The sequence below is a fragment of the Engraulis encrasicolus genome, chromosome 18, assembly GCF_034702125.1.
Source record: "Engraulis encrasicolus isolate BLACKSEA-1 chromosome 18, IST_EnEncr_1.0, whole genome shotgun sequence".
In the NCBI taxonomy this organism is placed as follows: domain Eukaryota; kingdom Metazoa; phylum Chordata; class Actinopteri; order Clupeiformes; family Engraulidae; genus Engraulis; species Engraulis encrasicolus.
The window spans coordinates 49800371-49822131 of NC_085874.1; the positions used below are offsets into that span (position 1 = coordinate 49800371).

General features: G+C 44.1%; 2 protein-coding genes across 9 annotated transcripts in view; one reads left to right on the forward strand and one right to left on the reverse strand.

The window, feature by feature from the left end:
* epb41l2 (erythrocyte membrane protein band 4.1 like 2) overlaps positions 1-15370 on the reverse strand; it is a 188033-nt gene extending 172663 nt beyond the window's left edge. For 2 of the 7 annotated variants that reach the window (XM_063223782.1, XM_063223784.1), the window contains exon 1: positions 12568-13362. The gene's annotated coding sequence lies outside the window, so the exon portion shown is untranslated. Of the gene's footprint in view, positions 1-12567; positions 13367-14048 lie in introns of those variants that run through there. The other 5 variants (XM_063223779.1, XM_063223781.1, XM_063223776.1 and 2 more) reach the window with 5 other exon arrangements.
* Positions 15371-19340: 3970 nt separating this feature from the next.
* Positions 19341-21761, forward strand: part of LOC134469495 (A-kinase anchor protein 7) — a 100509-nt gene continuing 98088 nt past the window's right edge. For both annotated transcript variants that reach the window (XM_063223785.1, XM_063223786.1), the window contains exons 1-2: positions 19341-20181; positions 20843-20983. In XM_063223785.1, coding sequence (XP_063079855.1) covers positions 19845-20181; positions 20843-20983 — 478 coding nt within the window. In that variant the 5' untranslated portion in view covers positions 19341-19844. The remainder of the gene's footprint in view (positions 20182-20842; positions 20984-21761) is intronic.

Consider the following 21761-nt stretch of genomic DNA (forward strand, 5'->3'; position numbering starts at 1 on the left):
TCCCCCTCCACCTCCCACCCCTTCCCCCTTTCGACATCGTGCACCATCTTCCATGCTCTCCCAACCTTTTCCAACGTGGGGCCCACTTGAAATTGTCACAAATGTTCAGGGCCCACTTCTGACCCAATAAAGAATAAAACTCATATAAATCAATAGCAACACGCACCAAAATATGATTATAATTTGTAGAAAATGATTTCAAGGCCCACTTGGAATACCTTCAGGGCTCACCAGTGGGCCCCGGCCCATAGTTTGAAAATCACTGCTCTACTCTCTTCGTAGCCCCTTCCTCCTTTCGCACCTCATTCCATGCTCTCTTCAGAGCTCTTGCAGAGCACTACCACCCGCCCCTCGTCCCCTCTCCCCCTTTCGAACTCACGCACCGTCTTCCATGCTTTCCTCTGAGATCTTGCAGAACACTCCCACCCGCAACCCCCCCCTCCCTCCCTCGAGACCGGTCTCTCAACACAGGTGCACACTGACATTGCCATGGAAACAGGTCACCAAGGTAAACTAAAGGCCCACCAGAGGGACTGTCTGTGGGTAACATTTGGTGTTGACAAAGACAACAACAACAGAGCAGCACGTTCAAACTGCCAAGGAGACACACTGCTCCTGCTCGCTCTTATCAAAAGAGATGAACGCTTTGATGGAGATCATGGCTTTTCCATGGTTCCTGTCGAAACCACAATATTTGATGTGTCGCATGTATGGCTTTGAAATGTGATGCTCTGTGATCTCACTCCACTTGGAAAGCATCGTCTACTTCTTTGTAAACTAAAACATGAACTAGCATGCATTTTATTGCATACAACACCGCTTGTGAAACCACCCTATGGCCCAGAATGCATTTCCATGCAAGAGGGATATTAGTATTACAATGAAATTAACCTTCAGGGTAACACACAAACAAACAAACAAACAAACAAACAAACAAACAAAAGCCTACAGGAGAACCTTCATGAGAGAAAGTTAAACCATATGACAGGACAAATGAACAAACATGCCTGGTCAATGTTTGCATACATTGCATGCTTCCACCATGTGTCCCCCCTGCATTAACCCCGGACATTCAGGGGTCGCGAGGAGGACCGATATTTATTTTCCCATGCTACTGCCTGTCAGTACCACAGCAGAGAGAGACAGCACCAGAATCTGTTCAAAACAGCCGATGAACTTTACCCTTGTAGGGTTGGGGTAGGGGGTGATTGTGTGTGTGTGTGTGTGTGTGTGTGTGTGTGTGTGTGTGTGTGTGTGTGTGTGTGTGTGTGTGTGTGTGTGTGTGTGTGTGTGTGTGTGTGTGTAGTTGCGGGGTAGGGGGTGATGGGACTGGAGAGACAGGAAATCGGCAACAGCGACGGTCTCTATCCTTCCCACAGACCCCACGGTTTCCTCTTCGCCTGCTCTCCTTATCCTCCATTTTCTTCTTTTCGCATTTCTCGCTTGCAGTCGAATCCTTCTCCCTCACTCGCTCCTCTACACTCGCTTTTCAAATCTCTGTTTTATTAGGAAAGGCTGTGATCCACGTCATAAAAAAATAGTGCAAAAGACCCATAATTTACAATACACAACAATGAGTTTCATTTTGATACGGTTTTGCGTTTCTAAAAAATGGTGCTGCCGACAACGATGATCACGCAGGTATCAATAAGACCTTAGAACATAAGCATGACGGAACCTCCATCAAAATCAGTTTCAAAGCCCTTTCTGAATGACCAAAACACACATCCACACAAAGCCATGGCCTTTTCACACACATGAAGCTCAGATTCCACAAAGGCATTATTTAAACTCAGCCTCATCATCGAAGCTCTTTAGACGCTCATTGAGCTGGACTGTGAGAACGTAACACAAGACTGTGCTTCCTCCTCCTCCTCCTCCTCCTCCTCCTCAGCAACAGGTTAAGTTCAACAGTCAATGAGGAGGGCTTTCCAAAACACATGGCCAAGGGTTCTGAACTAAAGGCTACAGCCTCTTCTCAAAGGCTTGAAGAAAACCAACTAATTGGGCACTGTCTGAATGTGAAGAGGAAAAGAAAGACGCAGAGGCCTAATGTGTGTGTGTGTGTGTGTGTGTGTGTGTGTGTGTGTGTGTGTGTGTGTGTGTGTGTGTGTGTGTGTGTGTGACCAACTGGCCAAGCGGTGGGGTGGGGGAAGTCCTGAGTAGCCCAATGAATGAATGTATGAATGGCAGTGGCTGGCTACTATCGCTATGAACTGTGGAAACAAGAGCCGTCTTGTCAGGTCCGGACACCCCAAAAAAAACCATTTGCATTCTTTGACCCCAGCAAGATTGGGGGACAGGCAGGGTCACCCCCAAACTAGCACATCAACAGCGCCGCTGTCAAAAGCTTCTGACGTTCATGGCATCCCAGAAGGCATTAGGCCAGGACAGGGCTCCAGTTGGGGCCCCCTGGAATGGCAAGTGTGTGGTTCTTGTGTATCTGCCAATGAGTATGACTGTGTGACATTGTGTTTTAGTTTTAGTTCCTTCTGTGATACACTAGAGAAAAGGAACTCTGAGGGGTCATTTGACACAGTTCAACTCAAAAATGTTGAATGTGAAAACAGACAGCCTGTCTGAGCACATTATGCAGAGCCATCAAAAACGAACAAACGCCTGAGCTCAGGATTGCTGCCTTCTTCAGTCCACTGTATGTGGGTGTAGAGTACTGTACACAGACAAACCAGCTGATTAACCCGGGTGCAAAGCAATGTGACACAGGTTGTGCAGTGCAACAACCGCAGAGCCAAGAGTGCAATCGGAAAAGGAGAAAGGCTTTGACCGGGTTTCGGAGATGTGAACAGCGTGGTGATCTAAATGGGGAAGTGGGGCATCCATTAGTGGTCCATGACGACCATGCAGTTGTTGAACTGCATTACACTATTAGTGCATTCAGGCCGACTGAGAACCGTGGCGGTGCCCGTTCCCGCACCTAATCGCGAACCGGCCGTCGTGTTCACACTACAGATTTTAGCGCTCGCAAACCGGAAAGTTGTTTCGCAATGCGAACCGCAAAATACTAGGTTTTTCTCCTCGAACCGTGACAACAGCGTGGCCGTCAGCAGGTTCATCCGGGTAACACAGTCACGTGCAGAAAAAGTTCAGAGCCTGGTATGAACACGGGCGGTTCGCAAGTAAGCACTTAAGTGCCAAACGTAACTGGTGCGGGCACCGGCTCCGTTCTGGTCGGCCTGAAAGCCCTATATGTGGTGGTGAATTGACTGCATTCATTACATGGTGCCTTCTCAGAATATGCGGGGGAGGGAACCAAGGGGGTTTCCACAAATGCAATAGAGCTGCTCAATGAATGAATATTATATGAAATGAAGTGAACTCACTACAAAAAAGGTGTTGAGGTGATATTTCACTTCACATTTGTTTCCAGGGAAAAAAGCAAGATAATAGTTTCAAAGCTTGCGATTGATTACGTTAACGGGGGTATTTATGAATCAAGGAGCCAATGGTGAGTTCAAGCAGTCCTTCACACTTACTTGCTCACTGGAGGAGAAAGAGCTGCCATGCCAACTGAGTAGATCACAAAGGAGCATGGGGTTCAGCATTTGGTGCATATTATTGGATAAACAGCCTTAAGTGGCGTACACACACAAAGCTAGCTGCTCGCTTGCTCGCCTACTCGCCACTATTTCATGAAACGTTCGCTGAAAGTTCCCGCAGCTTTAACTGCCAATGAACAGGCGAGAAGTACCGAACTCTGCATTCCAATTGGTTACTCGCTTACTCGCCTCGCTCGAAGATAAAATATTTTCAACTCAGGATCCGCCCACATCGCATCGCTTGTACAGTACTCGCCTACTCGCCTGCGAGTCTCGCTGGAACATATCAACACTCTATTGGCTTCATTCCCTGAGCGAGTAACTAGTAGCGACGTGTGTGTACGGCCCTTTAGTCCCACAAATAACAAAAGCCTCCTCCCAAATGTCTACAGTGGTTTTCAGTTTTTTCAGGTTGGAAACACCAGGAATTCCTGATTAAGGACCAAATCACATCTACTTGTCACTGCCGACACAGCCAACAGATTTGCCTTGATACAATTCCAGAACCTCCAACAGCTTAATTGGAGTCCTGCGGATAATCTCTTTTTAACCATGTCTGGTGAAGGGCCAAATCACAGGCGTTTTTTTTGTTATTGTTGAAGTGAATTCTGTTCCTTCAATTTGCATGCTGACTTCATGCTGTTCCTTTCTCTCCGCCCCCCGCTGTCCAACAAGCGCACTGTGGTGAACACATAATAGGCTAACAACAAAAAAACGACTTGTGTTTGCAGATAAACCCTTTACTTATCATTCGTTCAAAAAAGGTCAACTGACGTGGAAGCAAAACTTTCAGCACGTTTTATGTCGAGCTTCCCAATCAGGAATTCATGTTATCCGTCACCACCACAAGTGGGGCGACTGACTCCCTCGTGTAGCTTGTCCATAGGCATGAACGGCCATCCGGGTACTTCGCTAGTAAATGTGCGTTACGCATCTTTATGGGGGAAATCAAACCGAACATCTCATCAACTTACATGCTACGTCGGCTGGCCTAAATGAACATAGTCCATGATTCAGCCACGGCTGTTTGGCTATATTATTTGAACAGCCGGCAACGCTAGGCTACAGGTCCTTAACTTTTGTTTATTAAACCCTAACACCACCAATTGACTTGCATTGGCTGTTTTCCCCCACAAAAGGAAGTAAAGCACATGGAAAACGTCACGCCGTTCATGAGTAAGTTATACCCCACATGGACAGGTGCATCAGATATTAAATCAGATATTAACCCAGTGAGATTGTCATTCTTCACCTGAAGAAGGTCGGATGACCACCGAAATGTTGTATTGAAGTTTAATTGCTGGTGGAATGGACAGTAGACAGGCCGGGCCCTCTTACACTTCCAAGAATTACAAGTATAAGTTACCCGAGAGATGACAACACAGTAACAACTGCACCCCCTTGCCTCCCTCTCTCAAAAAAAAATCACCGCTAAGTGTGAGAGCGCACTACGCTCATCGTGGCACTGACGGTTTCAGTCAGTCCCCGTATATATCCGTGGGCTGGGAGCTTCCATATGAGCGGTCACTATGGGGACAATCGCTGTAGAAACAGAGTAAGCAGAAACAGGATGTAGGGAATGTAGGCCTCCGACCACAAGGGCCACGGCGATGTTCCCACCACCCTTCCGAATGGTTAAGCAATCTCTCCCTCTATCCCCCTCTCCATCCCCCTCTCTATCCCTCTCTCTCTCTCTCTCTCTCTCTCTCTCTCTCTCTCTCTCTCTCTCTCTCTCTCTCTCTCTCTCTCTCTCTCTCTCTCTCTATCCCTCTCTATCCCTCTCTCTCTCTCTCTCTCTCTCTCTCTCTCTCACACACACAGCAGAATTAGATGGGAGAGTGGTGTCAAAAGCGCAGAGTTCCAGCAGGAAGCTCAGCATTAGATTAAAAATTGGAGACATTTTGTTCCAAAATTAGTCGTAATCCCCCACTTCTCTCTGCGAGAGGTTTCTGCGTCACGTCCTTATGAACCCCCCCTTGCAGTTTTTCCGTCTTTAGCAGCAATTTAAAGTTGGCACGTCTCAGACAAAATGACACGCAGGTGCACCTCACCTGTGACTCTCACCTCCTCACTAGGGATGCACTGATACCAATACTGGTATCCAGGACGCTAAATTAACACACGCCAACCCGCCAAACACGGGTGAAAAATAATTTTGGCTAGTAGAAAAAAATACCTACCCGCCAATTTGGCTAGTAGCGCCCGACTACAGTAAATTATGAACGGTAAACCGCTGCTCTGACGAACGTTAGACGGCGAGATTTCCTACATTACCCATGGACCCTAGCGTCTCGACGTAGCCTCCCACCGTGGGCTTTTCAGTGCAGAGAGCGGCAACTCCATGCTATTCCGCGCGCCAGGATTGAAAACATTTCAGACGACCAGCCTTCTGTCAGCTAAGCTGCGCTCACACTATTCTGACAGGCAGCTCTCCTCCTATGCTCTCGTTGCTTTCGCTACAACCTTTTTTAACGTCACTACTGCTATTATTACTATATGAACCTTGCTGTAACAGGCTGAATTTTTAAAGCAGCGAGGCCCTGACCGTTTCAATAACAGGACGCAGATTATGCATAGAGCTACTTCTGTTCTGTAGACTATGTTTGGTGCGAGTGATGAGAATGTGTCGGGGGTTAGAGCAAGGTTCTGTGTGTTGGTGAATGCTAGTAGTAATTGTAACCATAATAATAGTGACGTTAAAAATGAGTGGTTGTGGAACGAAATGGCGACAAGGGCAGAGGAGGAGAGCTGACTCTCAGAGTAGTGTGACCGTAACTGTCAGTTCAGTTGTCTTCTGAAATGTTCCGAGTCCTGGCGCAACTAAGTTGGAAAGCCCACGCCATCGTAAAGACAAAAAAAGCAACCAACGACGAAGCTGTGGAAGTAACAAAGGAAGCGAAGATTCCCGAGATATTATTTACTTTTAGTTTACTCTTGTCATTTTGTTGCGCGTGGTAGAGAAGAACTCCTCTCTCCCCTCCTTTTCCTCTCATCTCTTCTATGTGGTTTGGCTGTGTGCTTGGTTACTGTATGTTAAAGGTCTGTTATGTGAGTGGCTTGTGTGATGTGATTCAGCTGTTTTCAGAGGAATTGAACAAAAACTAAATCAAATTGATTAGGCCTAAGTAATGAAAGTAAAAAAATAAAGCAGAAGTTAAAAAATAATTAAAAAATATATAGCCTATAATATGCTTATTATGGAGGCATATAGTAGGCTAGCCTATGCAGGCCTATAGTGTATCTGTGTTGTAGAAATAGTTGAACAAAATGACCATAATAATAATAATAATAAACTAGCCTAATGCATAGTTTATTTTGGCGAGATAAAAAAATGGCTAGTTGAACTTCTGTTTGGCTGGTAAGAAAAAATGTCCACTAGCCAAATTGGCTGGTGGTGGAAAAAGTTAATTTAGAGCCCTGCTGGTATCGGTATCGGCACCCGATACTGCTCATTATACTCGTACTCATGCACGTGCCGATACCAGGAACGATACTTCTATTACACCAAACAATGCAAAATCTTGTCACGTTCTGTGGACTTGAAAGCAGCATGGAAAAAAGTGCCACCTCATATATTTATTAACATTTAAATCAACATGGAAAATGGACAATGAAAATATCACAGGTGGAAAAAAACAAGGCCCTGCATTTATTTTCATTGTATTTTGGTGGTAAAAGGTATCGGTATCGGCAAGTACACACATTAACGTACTCGTACTTGTATCGGTTTTCAAAAAAGTGGTATCGGTGCATCCCTACTCTTCACCAGATCAACCACTCCAAATTAATGAAGACAAACTGGGCTACTTCTCAGTGACTAGGCCCAGGGATGACTGGAGCATTCAGCATACTTTAAGAGGTTTTTTATTCTTTGGTAGGGGTGTAAATCACAGCCTTCATGACAATACGATACAGTATCGATTTCTTAAATCAGGGATTCGATTTTTTTTTCGATACTTAAGAATTCATCACGATACGATGCGATTCGATACGATTTTTTCCAATTACTTTTCCAATACTACTGTGTTATGGAGACAGGGCATTGCACAGGGGCCAGTGATTCGATTCTTTAGAATGCCCCACGATACGATGCGATTCGATTAAATCGCCGGCCGATACATCGATACATTTCCATTTTATTTACATCCCTAATTCTTGGTGCACAGAAAAATAAAAAATAAAAAACTCTCAAAAGTATTCTGAGTGCTCCAGTCATCCCTGGGTCTCGAGTCACTGAGAAGTAGCCCAGTTTGTCTACATTCAGCTGTCCTGGACTGTGAGCACCACAAGGGCTAAAGCGCAAACATCCTTTCTCTAAGTGCCAAGTGCAAATTAATATTATAAAGCATCATGATCAGTAGAGTTCTTTATTGTGATCGAAGTACGAGTAAGATGCACACACCACACATGTTCGACTGCCGACATTGACACATTCTTGTTGCTTTAATAAAATAAATTCAAATTCAAAAAGACCCTTTTAATTCAGTCGCTTATGTGAGTAACTTATTTAATGCTAGATTACCTTACTGTACCATTGTTTTTGAATAGCTCACATTAGCGTTATAATACGAACAAGTATGACACAAGTGTCACAATATACTTCAATTATTACATTTCCTCATTTACAATGCCTTATTAAGCTCCTACTCGCAGGAGTACCAGCCCAACTCAGGGGTGCATTTCTCAAAAGAGAAGTTGTACGCCTGTTAGCAACTTCGGTAGTTGTCAATGGGAAAATGCATTGAAAACAACAAAGTAGCTAATGTAGTAAGCAACTGTGGTGTTGAGAAATGCACCCCCAGCTCTGGTAGTCTAACAGCTTCTGTTCAAGATAAGCAGCGATGATAAATCACAATCTTGCACAGACAGACAGATGTTAATCGACTACAGATGGGGACATCATCTCTGATGATAAAGGCCACCTCACCTGCTGAGAAAAACCTGCTCTTGTTTTAGTGTGCGTTGACAACTTTCTTCACCCTACGGCTGGAGAGTTCAAAGCTTGTACCAAAGAGATACATTAGTGATACTGGTCCTATAGTGGAATTCTGCAAAAGCACTGGGGGAAAAAAATCTCACTTGTATAACTTCTCATCTGTTCTGAATCATGTCAAATATACAAAGAAAATAGAAACATGGTGTACATGGTCTATGCAAATATCCTCCACCATAATGCCTTTTCCCTCCCTATACAAACTGCTGCACTGACCAGTGTTGCCAGATTGGGCGGTTACCCGCCCAATTGGGCTACTTGGGATGGCCATCTGCGGGTAAGCACAGGAAGAAAATTGCCATTTGGCGTTTCCCATAGAAATCAATGCAATTTGCTGAAATTGGGCGGAATTTAGCGAATTTTGGCGGTTTTTGAGAACCTTTTGGGCGGGATTTGATCAGACACATCTGGCAACGCTGGCACTGGCTCAGAGCCATGTGGCCAAAGGTCTTGTAGGAGCCGAGTGAGTATGATGTCATTATGTATACGGCACTGGCTGTAAAACTACACCTTCGATAAAGAGGCCCAGGCAGGCGCAATCCTGAAAACGGCAAAAGGAGGAGAGCTGACAACCACCGCATAGATAATTGTACTTGGGGGTTTAGATCACTGGGTCAAAGTTTGACGTGGTGCAAAGTTTGCATCAACCTGAAAAGTTAATGACCTGACTTTTGCCTAATTTGTTCAATCTGACATGTTCTTACTTTCAGTAGGCATACTGTAAAGCCGATATGTAAGACTTAACTTACATTGTGAATAATATCATAAGCTTACTGATGTAAGCCTATACAACAGTTCAGGGTGGAGTTTGTGATGATGGACAATATTACTGATTGAATGAAACATTAGTAAAGCTGTTAAGGCAACTAAATGGCATGGGTTTGGCTATACACAGAGATCATATAGGCTACGGGGCTATTTCTTGACCAAGGTACCGTGTAGCCAACTCCACACATTCCCCTCTCTACTCCAAGGTTCAATTCCCGGCCTGGGTCCTTTGCCGACCCCTCCCCGTCTCTCTCCCCATTCACTTTCTGTCCACTTCTCTCACTGTCCTGTCGAATAAAGTCGAAAAAAGACCCAAAAAAATCTTGACACAAAAAAAAAGAAAAAAAGCAAAGCTGGGAGGCTTTTCCCACAGCTGATAAGACAAAAGCAGAGACCGTGACTGGCAAACAGCCCAAACACCCCCCAGCCATGTCATAGAGGTCCAAGTTTTAACACGCACAGCGCTCACAGCAAGGCACGGCAGGGCCACAGCACAGACCACGCAGGAGAGAGAAACCACAGTCTCCCTCTCTCTCTCTCTCAGAGGCCTATCTCAGGCATGGAAATGATATGTTGGGGACATTCCGATTCTACCTACAGCATTCTAGAACACAACTGAACAGTGACAAAGACCTGCGACCCTCCATGAATATTCTCTGGTATAGAGCAAATCGGATCTGTGCCACTGAACCACTGAAGCTCAGCTAAGTGAAATAGAGCACAGAAAAATTACATGTTGGAGACATTTCTGATTACACCTACAACATTTAAGAACACAACAGCACAGTATAGAGCAAGGGGGGGTATGTGCCATTGAACCGCTTAACCTCAACTAACTGTAACACAGCATTGCAGCCCTCCTTTGTAACTGTCAGACAAAAAAGACCCTTCAACCAATCTCCATACAATTAGGCCTGAGTCATTACAATGGCCCACTGTACTAGGGGCACAGGCCATGCCATGATTCAAATTTAGAAGAAGAATGCCATGATTCCATTTGTGAGATGTTGTCCCCCATTTCTGTTAAAAGTTCTGTCAATTACATAGCAGCATTTCCTTCTGGTGTGAGTAAAGTAGTAGGCAACCATATTGATTGTGGTGGTGGTGTTGGTGGTGTTGGGGGGGTGGGGGGGGGTCCTGAGGTTTGGTCAAAGCAAACGGAGATGTTAAGATGGATGCTTCAAAAGTGTATGTATCTAAAGTGTATTATAGAGCATGAATGTGTTTTCCAAACCCAAAGCATTCAGCAAAACTTGAAGCATGAAATATGCCCTAGCTTTTCCCTGTTGTAAACAAAGTTTTAGCCCTGTCCTCAGACCCATAACCACTGAAGGCATCTCTGACAGTCTACGAAAAGTGCAAACTAGGATTATGGTTTAGGGAGAGAGAACCTTGTGAAGTGAAGTCTTGGTTTGCGTGCGTGCGTGCGTGCGTGCGTGTGTGTGTGCGTGTGCACTCGCGTGCGCACATTTGGGAGGGGGCGGGAGAGAGGATAACTGCAACTTACTATAGCTATGCCTTGACCAAGGTTTAGGGGTTTTAATTACAGTTGGATTGCCTCCAATATGGCGGTCTTTCCATTAAGAATGTCTGCAAGTGGAGTCCCTGTGAGTTGAGGCCATCTGTCCATGTCTCCTCAGGGATGTATGTAGGCTATGCACTGGAGTACATGTAGAATATTGCTGAACTTAAACACTCCAGACTTAACAGGAATAAAATGAGGATGCCATTATAACAGCCAAGTATCCCTGATGACAATGTGTGTTAAATGAAAGCATCCTACTACTTATTGTATGGTTTAAAGGGAAATGTATGGAAACTGCGAGAAGAGTAGGCCCTATAGTATAAGAATACTGTGCCCTGCAGGCGGGAAATGCGTGGCACATGCGTGCGTTCGATTTGAAGTGACAAGGCTGCTTTGAAGAATGCCTGGACATGGGCGCTTTTATTTTACAGAACTGAAATGATCCATCATGGACTGGTCGCGAATGTTCAAGAAATTAACTTGTCATTATGTATGGGCGGGTGGGTTAACAACTCATTCTAAATTGTGTAGAAAACACGCAGACACACTTATAGCCTACAGATTTAACCTGTAGTCGCATGACTCGCTGTTAACAGAAAACCATACCAAGCGAACTTTTTGACGATGGTGTGGTGGGTCACGTAGAAGGTCCCCTACCAACATCGTCTGCTGTAAACATCATCGCTCACCTGGTAATCTAGCATAAAATGGCGTCTTCATCCCCCACTTATTCCGTAACAACATAGAGGTTGACCACCGCCAGCTGTATACTACCGTTAGGAATACAGAGAGACATCAATGGGAATTCCTGTGCAAAGGAGGGATATGCTAAGACTTTAATGTGCAACGTTGCTGGGTTGCCTGACTGCACACAGAGTCAATCCGGTGCCTGGCTGGACCGCACAATCACTTTGCTGCCTCGGAATCTGTTTTGGGCACGTGCTAAAGCACCCGCTAAAAGAGGCCAAAGCCAGCCAAGACTTGTACACACGAATGTTTTTGCACAGATTACACACATCCAACTACAAAACAAAACAGAGCAAAAACGGCGGCATGAGCCTCAACAAAAAGAGGATTACCGTTGTCAACGCTAGCGAGGCATAGTACAAATCAGGACGAATTTAGTGTCACTGGCTGCATAAGCAATGATGTGGTCCGCCTGCCCAGATTATAGTTACATAAAATATGCAAAGTCCCCTTCTCCTCCTGACGTGGAATGCTACAAGTAAACACAACCATCGGTCGATTTGTAGACCAAAAAAGCACACACCTTAGCTAAGTTTGTGAGATAGCTCGCAAGCAAGACAACGTTGTCTCAAAATCTGAGTAGCGGAAAATCTGTATTGTTGTAAACTCTTTTGTTGCCAGAGAACAAGGATAAAACTGTAAATGGATTGGACACGTTTAACAAGCGCAACACATCCGCATTAGGAAGCCTCAATGCAAATATCCACATGGACGCGTGAATGAGACACATTCAAATATGACCAAAGCGCCGTCTACGGAAAGGGCATCAATGTATGTGGCTACAATGTATCAATTTATTCTATGCCACGAATCCATCCTGCAGCCATCCTGCATATCAACTTCTCCCTATGACAAATTTAGTCGGCCGAGTCGCACACACCTTTTTCTGATTGTGCCAGAATCCGTTCTGATAAACATACCCTCAGGATCCAAATAGGTTAAACGCATTGATAAACTTATAAGTTAGTTTTACTTACTGTAGTCTACCTGGTGTTGTAAAACAGCTTGAGTGGCAAAATCTTAACAGTCTGTCCCCTTGAAGTGAGCTCCAAACAACCTCACAGATTTAAAATTGAAATTCCCACACCAAAATCTATCTGGGAGAAAAGCCAACGCAAGAGATACTTGAATATTACGCACCCTCCCCCTCACTGAAAACACTGACACCGGACTTCTTCAAATTTGATTGGTCCGAGTGTAATTATTGCGCTGAAAACGTACAATGGCACTGGCTACCTTCAATGTCTGTAAAAAATGGGAGTTTTCAATTGGTTGCCTCCAGAATGCAAGTTTTAGACCGTTCCCAAATGTTTTCAATTTGCTGTAAAATGTCGCCAACTGCTGGTGAAATATTGAAATGCTTCATTGAGGTCACGGATTAGCCCAGTTGCCCAAGCAGAGAAATAGAGCAGTGGTCTGGTCCCCAACCTCTCTAGGTCTGAGGGTTACCAGAGGGCTACAGGGGCTACCCGAGGGCTACTTGCTCATTCAAAACTATCTACCCATGCCTTAGCAGTGGCATCCTCTCCCAATCACACTATGATTGAATGGTTATTTGTTTAATAGATATAGGCTATAAGGAAATAACATAATGTTTAAAACAATGAAAAATAATTAACTGTTAGTAAAACCCCTCACTGTTTTTTTTTATTCTTGGTGAGCACCCCAGAAGCTCCTGGAGGGCTACCTGGGGTCTGCAGGCAACACACAGGTGACGAAGTATTGACGTGGACTAACACAATATTTGATAAAAAATAACAACCTATAAAATAATAATAGTATAGTTTTGTTTTTAATAATAAACTGAAACGGTTGTGTGTCTGTGTGTGTGTGTGTGTGTGTGTGTGTGTGTGTGTGTGTGTGTGTGTGCGTGCACGCGTGTGGACATGCGTTAGCAGCAAAGCAAACGAAAAGCAAAAGACTACATTTCTAAGTAACATTCACCAACCAGTAGCGTCTACCCATGCTTGCTTGCTTGCTATGTCATATGAGACACCTTATCAGTAGAACTGCCCTTCATGGATTTTTTGTCCACAGAAAAAAATGTTTTTTTCCAAAGTGCTCAATAGGCATGCCTTAGTGAACTGTGCTTCCAAAGTTCACTTCAGGTGTCCAACACTGTACATGGTACTTCTCTATTGAAGACGGAAGTTGTCCTCCTAGCATCTAAGTATCAACATCAGTGAGGAAGTTCAGTGCCTTACAGAACATTGGGCGAGAGTGCAACATGCTGAAGTCACCAAGATGTGTGAGTAAGACATTTTAAGACAAATCAAACATGGTGCTCAAACATTCCTCAAATTACTGCAGCATATTTCAGGGCTATGAATTGTGTTGATATATACATAGAATGTGTATGAAATACAACCTTTTTCACAAATAAAAAAACATGCAGTAGCTGATTTTAAAAAAAGAGGAGATATTTTAGTGACATAGGTTACAAAACTAGTGAACTCACCACAGGATGTGCCGGATTCCAGGAATAGCGTCGACCCAATTCATGCCCGCCAAGTGCGAGAACAAAAAAAAAGAGGATAGCATTATCAGGCAAGCCTCACATTACAATACAACACTGGCAAATTCTTGGCACCTGCACATACACACAATGAATAACCTAAATAACTTAACATGTTACCTTGTGATGCCCAATACACCTTGTTAATACAATGTTATGACTGGAGCTTCAGCACTGCAGCACAAACAACCATAGACATTTCTCTCCAAGTAAACTGGTATTATAAGTTATAGCAGAAGATATCAGGTACTACTAACAAACACTGCCCTCCTCCTCCAACGCCTTTCTCTCTGGAAGGTTTCCTGCAAAATCCCAGAGCATGGCTACACCGATTTCGGAAAAGGGGATTAGCCAACAGAATTATCACGAGCCACCATCTGGCTCACGGATATCAAGCAAGAGAATAAAACGAGAAGAGTATTCAACTAGATGTCCTGTCTGTGCTGCCTTACGTACGTACCCTTTGGGGCTGTCGAGGTACTCCCCTGACAGAACACACACCTCACCTGTAAAGACCGAACACCGAAGGACACACACACACACAGGTCTGGTCTGGGGTTCAAAGAAAGAAGCCTGCGGGTTTAAAAATAGGCCCTCTTCCACCTACGGTCTCTCTCTCTCTCTCTCTCTCTCTCTCTCTCTCTCTCTCTCTCTCTCTCTCTCTCTCTCTCTCTCTCTGGCCCCTTGTTTGCTGATTAGCTGAGAAGGCTAATGGTTAAGGTGATGGGGCTGGATTAGCTAGCAGGCGTGCTGCTGACTCCTGCTCTGCTTTTAAATCCCCTCGATGTTAACATGGGATTGACTCACTCAGTCACAGGCACAGGCTTCACATGATAACATTCGGCCTTGTTGTCATCTGAAGACTGCTGTGGAAGCATGAGGCCTTACGCGGAGAGAGAGAGAGAGAGGGGTGTGTGTGTGTGAGAGTCAGAGCTTTGCCATACACATCATGAGCACATGGTGTCTCAGCAAAAATCGTGCCTGTGACACCTATGTACTTTACTGTATGTAAGTGACAAGACGTGTAAATCTAGTTCAGTAAGTACCCAGCCGCGTTTTCCTCCTAACACGAACAGTGACTTCACAGAGTGGGTCATCTAGAACCTGCGTTAAAGGGGTATGCCACTATTTTGGGGCTTAATACAGTTAACATCGTTGGCTGGGGTTTATAAAGGTGGTAAAGAGTCTTATTTTTCAAGTTAAGCGTTGTCTTGCTTTAAAACAAGTTAAAAGAGGGAATATGTCGCTAAGCTAGTGAAAGTCAATGGATCCGTGTAGCATGTTACACGGATCCATTGACTTTCACTAGCTTAGCGGCATATTCTTTTCTTTACTGTCTGAACCCTGGTTGACACCAGTGGCTGTCAATGACCGCGGTTACATACGTGCAGTATTCTGGTTTCAAACTGAATATTGTCAACAGTCGGTTTAAAACAAGTTCCGGAGTATTTCGTTTACATGTGTGGAACAGGGTTCTGCAAGTGTAATATCAGAGAGGAGGTAATATTCTCCGAACATGGCCAGATTTGGAATGAATAAAGTGTTTACATGACTCATGTGCAAAGCGAATACTGCCACTATTCCGTTTAAAACTGGAACACTGCCTGCATGTAACTGGGTCAAAGACGTGCAAAATGGCATTGTCATTCAGTGTAACGGATACCTTCTGCTGACTGTAACGGTAAAAAACACGATTTTGAAATTGTTTCAAGTGAATGGATGACAGCCGAGGCTTTCATGAATTCACTAGAAAAAAATTAAATAAAAAAATGTTGAAAAACATGTTTTTTACAGTTACAGTCAGCAGAAGGTATCCGTTACACTGAATGACAATTTCATTTTGCACATCTTTGACCCAACTGCACTATTTTCTGCCCGGTTGTAGTCAGGGGCAGGGTGATTAGGTCAGGTTGTAGTCAGGGGCAGGGTGATTAGGTTAGGTGATAACCAGGGGCAGGGTGATGTGGGAAGGTGGAGGTGACCTTGACACTGAGTGACAAGGGCAATAGGGCAGTGAACAACACTCACGCAAAGCAAGTGCACTGTAATCTGCAGTGAGATTATCTGTTCCTTGAGCAACGAGATGCAAATTCCCCTTAACTGTGCTGTGCACATCACTACTACTAGCCTGGTTTTACCATCCTCTCATTCCCACAGAGCCTCTGGATTCACCGAAGTGAGAAACATCTTGTGGCAGAAGGAGGGAACTCTGCTGAAATACGCATCTTATTTCATCCAATCGTTAACATTTGTTCATGTCATTGAAAAACGATTTCTGGTAGGAGGGGTGAACTCTTTTGATGTTCGAAATGTGCGCCCCCCTCCCCCCCCCAATGGCCCCTCCCCTCTTTGCTGATCAGCCGGTTGTCAGGTAACAGGACCAAACCCCTCCCAAAACTCCGGTTCCACAACCTCTGTATGAATGAACTACGAAAGGATGACAACACCAGGCAACCTGACCACTAGGGCTGTAACGATATTGTATCGAACCGAGAAATCGTGATACATAGAGTCACGATACTGTATCGTGATACAAGGAAGCAGTATCGTGATACGCCCTTTCACATTTGTATTACCCATTAGTCCAGAAAACAGCCTTATGATTTGATGTGATAGCTTTTCCAAACTTCAGTGGAGATACATTTCAGAAATCGTGGGGTGTATCGAACCGTAGGTCAAAAATCGTGACACGAACCGAATCGTGAGTTGAGTGTATCGTTACAGCCCTACTGACCACTCTACTCTACTCTACTCTACTCTACTCTACTCTACTCTACTCTACTCGACTACTGCCACCAACCAATCATGTTCCGGTTTTTAACCATCATCTAGCAGTGCTCTGCAAAAAGTATTGGCTCAAAATAATAGGACACAAACGTAAGTGTGTACACCTTGAAGAAGAATGTTGACCTGTGTATAACATGACAATACAAATAACTACCTTCACATCTACCTTACATATAAGCAGAGGACTTTTACAATTGGTCCCATATAGTGCACACACACATCCAAAACTTCATGCACAGTAAATTATTTAGTGATAAACTATATAACACCATATATAAAAAGGTGTATTACTTTATATGTAGTTTAGTGTAAATATATGGCACTCTGTATATTGGTCATCATACTTGTGTCACAGTTGTCAAACTGGAGTTTTGAGAAGCCTACAGCAGCTCCCATGACCAACCCTGCCCATTACTGTACCGCAGTGGTTCCCAAACTGGGGTGCGTGCACCCCTGGGGGTGCACAACCTGCCATAAGGGAGTGCGCGAGCTGAATAGAGCAATGGCGGATATGTGTTTTTAAATAGCATTAATGAACAATAAGTCTTTAATTGTATGGTGAATTGTATGCTGGAAGGGTCCATTGGAAGTGTAATTTATAGTGTAATTTATATTGTCATGCAACCAGTTACTGTACTTTGTAATGACAGCAGAAAAAAACATTAGACTATTGGGAATGACGATTCCCCAAAACGACTGCATAATGTGCGGTGATTGGCTATCCCATAGCACAAACATGGGGGTGTGCGAACCACATTAACATGTACAAGGGGGTGCGCAGGGAAAAAAGGTTGGGAACCGCTGCTGTAAGGCATTGTTTGCTGCAGCCCCTCCCACACCGCTGAACCATTTGTACACAATACACACTATGAAACACTACCTTGAGAAGTCTAAAGGAGGTAGAAACAGAACACAAGTACAGTATGTGGCAGTGGCACTCACCTGAAATGGCAGTCCTTCAGGCACACAGAAACACAGGCGGTCGGTGTGGTGTTTAATATACCCTCTGGTTTTGCCTGGATTCTGGATTCTGCCTGTGTGTGTGTGTGTGTGTGTGTGTGTGTGTGTGTGTGTGTGTGTGTGTGTGTGTGTGTGTGTGTGTGTGTGTGTGTGTGTCTGTGTGGAAGCAGCCTAACTGGTCGCGGGTATGCACCTGTCGTCGCCTCGCACTCCTGGTAGTTTCTCCCTCTGCCTGAAGTCTGAAAGCATATCCGAGGGTGTAAGGTTACAAAACACAAACAAAGGCGTTACCGGTGCACAGCTGATAATTGAGACCACATTTACAGCAGGCTATTGTTTCCTGACCAACAAAACAAGGCATGTGTTTTCATCTGAGGAGAACAGACCAATCAGATGTTCAGTTTCCCTCTTGCATAAAACCCCTCAACTAGACATTTGTGTGATAGCGTACTTATAATAACATAACACTGTAACACTTTCACACATCTGTTACACACCCACTCAAAACTAGAAGTCATGCACTACCTCATTCCCCTTTAAAACCACAGCCGTGGTCTTAACCCGTCATGTGAGACCAGCAGCCAGCCATGCACAACAGTGGAACACCTCTCGCATACTGTACGTCCTGTTAGTAGCTGAAGTTAAGCCTTAGTTGTTAAGTTATAACACCTATGCCTTTGAGTGTGTTTTAGGGTGTTTCATATCAATCGAAGGGTTACATTTTCACCAGATTTAGAAAATAGAGAACTTTTTTTCATATTTGCCATAGGCCTACAGTAGGCAGAGTCAAAATAAAAACCATCATCTAAATTCCTGACTTCCTTGTTCCTGTCATCACATGACATTTCATATTTGTGTGAGAGTAAGCTGAATCTTTCTCCAAGTTTGACTTGAAGTCAAACTCATTAAACGATTAAACTCATTAGAACTGATTTATGACAGCTCATGTATTCGTGACTTCCTAATGCGAAACCAGCCATATGTGGTTCACAGTTTGGGTCAACATGATTAACTGCACTGGTCGATATGGTTTGTTTTTCAAAAAGATACACACGAGAGACGAATGGTGTCCTCCCGGTATCCCCAGATTATGTTGAACAAGCTATAATAAGAGAAGGTCTGCTATTACCACCCACATGGTCCTAACATGATCATTACAGATTGCTAAATATGTGACATGATAAGCTACTTACATGTCACTGTTTGTAAAGGCAATGCATCCTCATTTGGTTGCCCTTACCGTGCTATAGTCAAGACTGTACACTAACAGGTAGAGATAGTAATACACATGATAATTGTAAACAGATTGTACACATTACCGATGACAGATTCCGAAACACTGCTGCCCACGACACAGCACGCCCAAAACACAGCCTACAAGAGTTCGGTTGTCGTTCGCGCGTTTTGGCCCTGCACAGCACCCGTCGTTTAAGTGTGTTTACAGTGGCAAAGTCGCGTTTGACATGCTACTTGCGCATTAGCATTGGGATACATGAGGACGAAGGAATGCAGTGTGCATTCAAGGAGCTGCCAAAGCTAACGTTAATCTGTAAATAACCTCCAACAACACGTAGCACTCTACGTAGCTTAGCAAGACATTTGCCAACAACACAGAAAACACTGTTGCAGGAAGGCAAGAAAAATACAACTACATATTCAGGAAGCCTGTGGCCTATTGCGATTCAGAACGAAGGTTGTTTTTATCGACAACAGGTGTTGGTTAGCTTGTTCACAAGCATGCAATCTGCAAGCAAGCGCTGCAAACAAAATTTAAGTATAGCCTAATATGTCATTGGTCAAACCCGTGGCAGTTGCAAATTGATGCACTCTGCTGAAATCATCGTTTTAGTCCTACTCCACCTTTTTGATCCAGTGAAAAGATTGCAGTTGTTCTCTTTGCAGCCAGCGGAACCTACAGGCGACCGAGTGTCACTGTGCTTGCTAACTGATACTAGTTAGCTGGCGAGCGGAGTTAGTGTAATCAAATTTGACATGATAAGGCGACACGTCGTTGAGGCGTTGACAAAGCTCATAATTCGCAGGGGGTTGCAGTTTGGCACTACAAATGTTCGAGTAGTGGCTTACCTGTACCCTCAAGTACAACTGATTCAGTCTGCTCGAGTAAACGCTTGCAACATCTCGCCAAAACAGCGTACCGGTAGTTACATGGACATGCAGGCTCCGTGCGGTTTGGAAAGTGACCCTCTCGTTGAGATCGATATTCCTATGGAGCGTGATGATCATGGGTTATCATCCTCATCGCTGCCAAGTGTTGTCGCTGTTCCAGAGGATGGCGCCTCAACTTCTGTCCTGATAGACGCCAGAAATGGTGAGATAGAACAGTAGCCCTCTCTACTGACTGCATTGACGGTCTGCATTGACAGTCACACTTGGTGTTCAGACATATTGAAATTTGCCCACACAATTTATTATTATTATTATTATTATTATTATTATTATTATTATTATTATTATTGTCATCATTATCATTATTACCATTATTATTATATTGTTGTTATTGCTGTTGCAATTGCCTAGGCCAACTTATTAAAATCCTAACCCTAGACCTAAATATTTCTCCTATATTGCAAAGTTAACTTTGATTGATTCTGAAATAATAAAACAAAGTTGTCACAATGGTCTGTGCAGTGTGTTGTTGTGAATCTGTTGTGTTCTGGGTGGGTAGCAGAACATGTGAGTAAGAGAAAGCACCCCACCCCAGGCTATGGCAACAGTCTGCTGTCTAGGCATGTGCTCTTTTTAGGTGTACATCGTGATTGACCAGGCTGTTTAGAAACACACAAGGTCTATTATACTCCCAACGCCAATGTGCTGGCCATATCTTTCCTTTTAGTTATGCTGCGTGGCACAGTGTCCTGTCCTTTTCCCCGTTGCATTGTGTTTTCTTTTTTTTATGGACACTTCCCTGATATTGCTGATACAGTTTAAGCCCGTTCGCCTTCTTGACGTCTCATTTACTTGGTGTTTAGAAAAAGAGAAGTTAAAGAGAGCCAAGAAGAAGGCAAAGAAGCCTCGAGGCCGTAAGAAGAAGCCAAAAGTATTAGAGGGTATCGATGACCTGATGGCCGAACTGCCTTTCGCTGGAACAGAAGTCTGGAAAGACCTTGACTGTGAGTTATGGCTTTGCTGCTTTTTATTTTGTTGTCATCTCACTGGCTTTGATGTTCTATGTGAGCACCACACCACGTGCTTCTGTCTCAGTAACCTCAGAGCACCATCAGAGGGCAGAGGTGTCAAAGGTAAGAGTTGAAAAAAAGAAACAGTTTTATTTCAATACAGGGAACTTATCTTAGTCAGCAGTAGACCTGTACCAGAGATTCTTTAGAGATATGCCAATGTAATAGGTTGCTATGGGCACCTAACATGACCAGGTTCCGGTCTGCCTAAAGGGGCGTGTCATAATGCTCCTAGCATTGAATAGAACAGTCCTTAGGTCTGCCTAAAGGGGGATTTCCCCCCCCCCCTCCCCCTTGCAATAATAGAACCCGGAAACAATGGGCCAATGGAACCTCTCTCTCTCTACTCTCTCTGCCTGTACTATACTTGTCTGCCTCATTAGGTACAATTTACTAATGGGTGTAACAGCTATGTAATATCAAATTCTAGTGTTGTAGTTACACCATACATTTTCTTTTACTTTTACTATTACTTTTAATTTTACTTTAACTTTGGACTCCTCTGGTAGAGGGCTAGGACCCTGACTTCGGGTACCACTAGATGTTTACCTCAATATCCTCAGAGCATCAGCTGGGTCCTCACTACGCAGTTTACAGAGAAGTCAAAGTGGAGTGAGTAAGTGGTTATCCAAAAGAACCATGGTTTTGTTTTGCTAGGTCAATGAAAATAAACACTGAAATTAAACACAGTTAAGACCACTTAGTATTATGT